The sequence below is a fragment of the Buceros rhinoceros genome, unplaced genomic scaffold, assembly GCF_000710305.1.
Source record: "Buceros rhinoceros silvestris isolate BGI_N320 unplaced genomic scaffold, ASM71030v1 scaffold17484, whole genome shotgun sequence".
Classification (NCBI taxonomy): Eukaryota; Metazoa; Chordata; class Aves; order Bucerotiformes; family Bucerotidae; genus Buceros; species Buceros rhinoceros.
In genome coordinates, this window is record NW_010407814.1 from 3,877 (window position 1) to 10,683 (window position 6,807).

General features: G+C 55.8%; 1 protein-coding gene across 1 annotated transcript in view; it reads right to left on the reverse strand.

The window, feature by feature from the left end:
• Nucleotides 1–6,807, reverse strand: part of LOC104492126 (septin-9-like) — a gene marked incomplete at its 3' end in the record, with an annotated part of 11,372 nt that overhangs the window by 2,773 nt on the left and 1,792 nt on the right. Inside the window, exons 2-4 of the mRNA XM_010134636.1 lie at nucleotides 4,230–4,358; nucleotides 3,743–3,824; nucleotides 2,766–2,903 (exon numbers count right to left, since the gene is read on the reverse strand). Of these exons, the coding sequence (XP_010132938.1) occupies nucleotides 2,766–2,903; nucleotides 3,743–3,824; nucleotides 4,230–4,358 (349 nt within the window). The remainder of the gene's footprint in view (nucleotides 1–2,765; nucleotides 2,904–3,742; nucleotides 3,825–4,229; nucleotides 4,359–6,807) is intronic.

Sequence of the window (6,807 nt, forward strand, 5' to 3'; positions counted from 1 at the left end):
GCATGTGCCTGTTCGAGGGCCTTGGTGGGCCCCCAAGAGGGGCAGCTAGCGGGGAAAGCGGCAGTGGGTGCCAGTCGGTCAGCCAACGGCTCTGGTACAGACAGACGGGGCTATCGAGGCCGGGGTGGGGTGTCAGAGCCCTGTTTCAGAGCCGAGCGTGCTTCACAGGGGTCAGAGCAGCGATATTTATGGGGAGGCAAAGAGCCGGGCGCAGGCGGGTGCACGTTACTTAGCGCTCGCAAACACGGTTTTACGGGAGGGTTACAAGAAGGACAGAGTGTGCGCGAACTAGATGGGCTGCAAAGCCTGCCCCAAACTCCCTGCAACGCAGCAGAAAGTTTGTGGCTGATTAACCCTTGAGCTGCCCAGATGGGAGGGCCAGGCTGAAACAGAGCCGAGCAATCCTCTGCTCCAGCCTCTGAATCTGTGCGCCTGGCTCACTTTGCCTCCCCCCCGCCACTCCGCCTCCTTTTTATTTAAGGAAAAAGCAAGCTCTTGCCCAATGACCTGGCAGGCTTAGCCCCAGCTGCCTGCAGCGTCCACGTGCCAGGGAAGGGATGCCGAGTCCAGTGCCATGCCCATCCGTGTGAGCAGAGAGGGACAGATGGACATGAGTGACCGCGCCACACGGTGAAGGCAGCAGCTCCCCAAAGGCAATGTGAACAAGCCCCGCACAAGCACTATCCCAGGACGGATGGCACCAAGCATCCCAGGATGACAAGCGGCATGGTGAGCACACGGATGGTGACATACCATGGGACATGGTGTGGTCCTCTGCAGCTGGGTGTGGATGTCCCTAATGCAGGTCCCTGCAGCACTATGAGCCACTGCCCTTGCCACCCATGCTCCCCATCTCCTGGAGAAGCCACAGGCACCACAGCAAGGATCTTGTTGCCCTTCCCGTACCCTTCTGCAAAGCACCACAGAGCTCAGTGGGGGCACAAACCCACACTGGACCTTGTGTGACAACCCTGGACTCCCAACCCTTGTCCTGCAAAATGAGCGTGATCCTTTGCTACCAGCTCTGGGGAAAGCCCATCCGTGGTGATGAGGAATGTCACTTGGGCTTCACAAGGGAGCAGAAAGGAAACTCAATGCCTGCTCAAACTCTCAGAAAAGCAAAATTTCCCATTGACTTTCCCCTCCCGGTGGGGTTTGTCCCCCCTTCACTCATTCCTCAGCTTATCTCCATCCTACGGCAGGAGGGGACGCATGAGCCAGAGGCTGGCTCTGACAGCAGGGCAGGAAAGTGCAGCCCCTGGAGCCATGGCCAGGGAACGAGCAGCGGCCCCAGCCGGGCTATCAGGCTACAGGGAAGGAGGACCAGCGCAGGGCTCAGCAACAATGGCCTCCAACCACCAGGCTCGCTCGGATATTGGAAACACATGTTCGTTGGAGAGAAAGAAAAAAAGCAGCTGAATACCCACACAATTGCTGTTAGCCGGCGGGTGAGAGAAACCAGAGCACACGGCTGGAGAGGCTCCGGTGGGGGACATGGGGACGGAGCTCCATGCCACCGCCTGCATGGCCCAGGAAGGGCAGCTGCTGCCACCCCAAATTTACAGCCTCTGTGCAGGTCAGGCACCCGCAGGGTCGAAGCACTGGACTTGCTTTAAGAGTTAAACAGCCAAAGCAGTGAGAAAAAGCTCGAATGTAGCTAATACTGCAACTCTCTGACCTGCCGAGGCAGGGTCTGCAGATCGGGCCTGAGATAAGCGGGACCAACATGCTAAATACTAAAAATATCATCTCACTTTGAAACCTTTTCTGCTTTATCTCATTAAACCACAAACGATTTGTCGGCCCCTCTGCTCCCAATCGACAGCCGGTTCCACAAGAAGAGCATAACTGGCCCATGCAGATATTTTATCCCAGCAAAGGATGCATTTTTGGTCTACCCTGCTGACAGAAGCAAAACAAAGTCTTTTCTATGGGAATAAATCTCTACACGGGGAAGAGGAAAAGGCTGACATTAATACAGCGCTGGCGGCTTAAGTTTACTTTTGAAAACAGACCCCAAAAAATCCGCCCCCAGACAGAGCCAGAAGTGGAAGGAATTGACACAAATCAAAAGGAAGCTTGGGTCTCGTTTTATGTTGTGATACTTTAAGTCACATTTTTCAAGACACTTGAAGCGCCCCAGATTTTCACGGCGGGTTCTATGCCTAGGAAAAGAAAAAGAAAGAAAGAAAAAATACTGCACGATCTGGGCCTTTGATGCTGTCACTTGAGAAGTGCCAGAGCCAGGAGAGCTCTGTGCTGAATAAACTGCATCCCACGTGCAGACGAGTCAAACAACCTCGAAAATACCCTTAAAGGGTGAGGGTGTTCACTCCCTCGGCAGCACGAGTTAAAACAGCTTCTCCCCTTACAAAGGCAGGGGCACGACAGAAGGCAGTCAGCGTTCTGTTCGCGAAGGCAGCCTTTCTGCCCACTTTGAGGGCTCGGCGTCTGCTGCCCATCCTCGGCTGAGCAAGGAAGGTGACCCAAGCAAAGCAAGCAGCTAACTGGAGCTCAGGGAGGCTTTGACGGCCCCTCAGAAGAGGAATCACCACGTTTCTTTGGGGTACGGCAGCTCTGCCGGGTTATTGTGAGGCTCCAGATGCTACAGCCCTAGGAAGGACAGCTTCACGCTGTCCTCAAACTCCTCAAGTACCCAGGAAACACGGGAGAATGACAAGGACAACCCTGGTGGCTGAGCTGCCTGAGACCAAATGCAGGAAAGGGAAGCCCCAAGGGCCTGAGCAGGGAGGAAGGGTACGTACGAGTGGCCAGTGGCTGGGATGAAGTATATGCAGCAGTGCACCCGCGTGTCCGGGATCCGCTTCTTCCGGTTAATGTTGATCTCCTCCTGCAGGTACTTCTCGTACTGGTCGTTGATGAACTTCATGATGGGCTGCCAGCTGCAGAAAGGAACGGGGGACAATGGGTTTGTGAGGGGTCTGGACCAACCCACCTGGCCTGACTGTGTGGAGCAGAGCCCACCAAGCTGGGGACACTCAGCATCTTACAGAATCTCATAAATCAAACAAACAAAACAAAACAAAACACACTCGCGTTGTGAACGTTTTAGTTCCTGTCAGCTCCCCTTCATACGGCAACTGTGGGCGGCAGGGAAATCACAAACCTCACGGGTTCACCACTTGGCAACTCCACGGGCCGTGGCAGGAGGGGATTTACTGGCTAGTTTAGAAAAGCAAGAGCCTAAAAAGTCCTCCGTTCTCTCCCCCTGGACCTGGCTGCTGAGCAGGGCAGGGCTGGGAGCATCCCTTGGCTCCTTGCATGGTGTCATGGCACAGGAGCAAGGGCAGCGTGAAACCCCAAAGCCCAGCCCAGCCCAGCTCGTGGTGGCGAGAAGGCACCTGCCATCGGCCAGCCAGGCCTGGCCCAGGGGGGCCATCGCGCACAGCCAGCCACTGTCCCAGGGACTCCTGGCAGAGTTCAGCGCCACATGAGCGAGGTCTGGGGACCAACCACACTGGCACACAGCTGCTCCCAGCTGCAAACAAAGCTTGTCTCATGCCTGAAACAGCAGGATGTTTGTGGGCTCTCACAGGGTCTAGGGTCAGCCCCTGGCATGGCACCGCACTGCCACCCACAACAACCCTCTCCCCTGTTCCCACGGAGCGCGGGTGGCAGAGGACCAGGCTACAGCCCTCAGCACCAGCTCCAGGTCAGGGTGCCCCAGGGCTCGGCTGCCTTCCCCTTTGCGCTGGTCCCCACATCAGCGCAGCCAGCTCACCAGTTCTCGTTGTTGATGTGGTCTCCAAAGCCCGGGGTGTCGATGACCGTCAGCTTCATGCGAACCCCCTTCTCTTCAATCTCTGAAACAGAGAGCAAAGCCAGTGTGTGAGGCAAGTGTCGACGGGTGCTCTGGCCAAGCCAACCCCCTCAAAATCAGCTGGAGGGCTAGAGTTTGCTCCCAGGGGAGAAATGCATCTTCACAGCTTCTAACAGGCACAAATTAGCTCTCCAAAGGGACGCTGCACCACATCTGCCCTGAAATGCCACCTCACTTGTTCCCTTCCATCACAATTAAGTCACCGCTGGTGGATAAATCAAAAATAGATGTTTTCTCACCCCTGCAAGTATCTCTGGATAGTAAAAGCCCCTTCAGAGAGATGAGAGTGGAGGTTTAGTGGAGGTCCACAACCCCTGCAAGCCCCTGGGGACACAAGGCAGAGCAAGACCAAAAGCCAAAGCACCAGGTGGCATCTGCAGAGCCTCACCGTGAGTGATGGATTTGATTTCAATGGTCTTGGGGATCCGCTCTTCAGAAGTTGGCTGTACAGATTTCCGGCTGATTTTGGATTTGAAGAGGGTGTTGATTAATGTGGATTTCCCCAAGCCGCTCTGACCTGGAAGAGAGCAGGATAAACCAGTCAGCACTCACTCGTTTCCGGGCTATTTTGCTCAGGGGCCAGGGAATGGGGATGCTGATGGACTCAGCCTGCACTGGGTCTGTGGGAGAGAGGTAAGAGGAGCAGCTGCTTCCCTGCAGCCTCCCCAGCTTGAGGAATTCAAGCCCACCCTGCACAGGAGGATGCTGTGGGCAGCAAGAACCTTCCCTGGCTCCAAAGCAGCCCGTGTGCTGGGAATGAGCAGCTCAAGAGCTGGTTCCTTGCATCCAGCTGAAGTCACAGCAAACCTGAGGACAGGCAGGCACTGACAGGGATGTTTGAAGGGCTGTGGTGACACTCGGCAGCCCTGAAGAAGGGCATGAGAACCAGGGAACGCCAGGAAGGGACATCCCGACACTTCTGTGCCTTCACTCTCCTGCAGCCTTCCCATCCAGCTCCACAAGGAAGACTTAGGAGCAGCTTGGCAAACCCTTCGCTGGACACCATTAGCAGCAGCAACAGTCTTCCAAACCTCAGCCCGGCAGCATCTGCTGCTGCTGCTGCCCTGCCGGACTTGCTTTTGCAATCAGACCAGCTGGCCTTTAAGCAGATCTGGGCCAGGGGCTCTTCTGAGTCGCACAAACAACATCCCAGGAAGCACAACAGATTCCACAACTTAAAAAATCCAGCTTTTAGAGAGAAGCATTTTCATGCTTTATATCCCAGAGCTGAGGCTGTTCTGTGAGGAAAGGACACCAGCAGCTCTTAACTCTCCAGACCAGTTGTTCCGCAAGTTCCGAGTGCAATTTTTTCCAGAACAGAGAAGACAGAGCAACATCTCAAAACCCAGGAAGCAGATGCTTGGCTTCAGATCAGGTCCCTTCGGCCCCATTCTGCCGAGCCACGCTGCAGCCAGCTATCACAGCATCATCGCCGGCACATCCCCAGCACTGCAGAGTGTCTGCAAGCAGAGTCAGAAAGGGCTTCGCCTACATCCTTCAGGGCCCTGGCCCATCCAGGCTGCCAAAGGCATCCAGTGGTAGGGTCAACCAGCTCATCAGCACTGGGCATCACCTCCTGGCTAGTCCACACCCTGATCAAACAGCAGTTTAGAGCTGAGTTCACAACGCTACCAATGGCCCGCTGCAACCCAGTGCAGGAAAACCGTATTTGCCAACCCCTAGCACAGCCAGGTTGTAAAAGAAACACACGGACCAGGCTGAGGTCTGGCGCTCCCAGTCTTCTGCTGCCTGCAAACACACGGGGCCAAGCAACTCATTGCTGTGAATGCAGAGAGCCAAAGTGAAGCTTTCATTGCACTGCTCATCGTTAAACAGAGCACGTGGGGAGAGGGGGCAAAGTGGGGTGACATGCTGCCCGAACCCCCGCAGTCAGTCTCTGCGTTCATGCCCGTCCAAGCTGCTGGAGCTGCACTGCCCGGAAAGGGACCAGAGGCGAGGGCCGCTGGCGGCCACAGATGGGATGTCCCCTCTGAACTGCAGCTGCAGGCTGACCTTGCTAGGCAATGGCTGCGGCTGCACCCCGGGGACCCAAGAGCCCTGGTGCAGGTGGCTGAACGTGGGGCAGACCCGCTCCCACCTCCCTTGGTCTGCAGCCCAGCAGCTTCCCTGTGCCGAAATCAGGTGGAAAAAGCGTGGCTGACCCTCGCTGTGCCCGGGCCAGCTGTCCTCTCCTTCTAGCCTCTCTGCACCAAAATCTGAACACAAAAGATGTGCTTTGGGGTTTCTTTTTTAAAGCTTAGACCCTTTTTCTCATCTCCACAGACTTAGAGGACACAGGACTAAGCTGACCTCAGCCTGAATAGCCTTCTCAGAGCTTTGATTAGGCTGGCAAAACCCTTTTGAACAGGGACCCTGGCACACAGGATTTTCAAAAAGCCCCATTACAAGGACATGGCACAGACAGCATGCCCCCTCCAGTAGCACTGCTTAATTCCCACCTCCTGTCACCTTCCTCGTCCCTCCCCTCATCTTCCCTCTGTAAAACAGGGATTGCAACAATTTCAACACAAGGACTCACAACTTAGAATGGATGGGAATAAAGGAGCTAAACTCATCCCTAGAAGCCCGACCATCCCCTAGAGAAATGCAGCAGGAGGAGGGCTGGCTGCTGCCTCCCAGCCTCAGCACATCACCCCTTCCCCAAGGGCACCCCGCGAGGTGCTGCTCCTCCTGCATCCCTCCCCGTGTCTTCTGGGAGGGCCAGAGCTCAACTTGTTTATGCTGCCACGAATTCCCCAGCTTGTAAACAGTCAGCCCAGAGCCTGCCAAGGGAAGAACAATGTTTTCCAGCCACGCTGCAGCACGGGCTTTCATACCACACACAGCGCTGCCAAGGCAAAGCCGGGCCCTTTCCTGACCATCCCTCTGCATCTGCAAAGCAGAAAGCTGAGGCGCTGCCGCAGCACTGCCTGAGGAGGGACGGATGCCTCTTCTGGCAGGGAAAG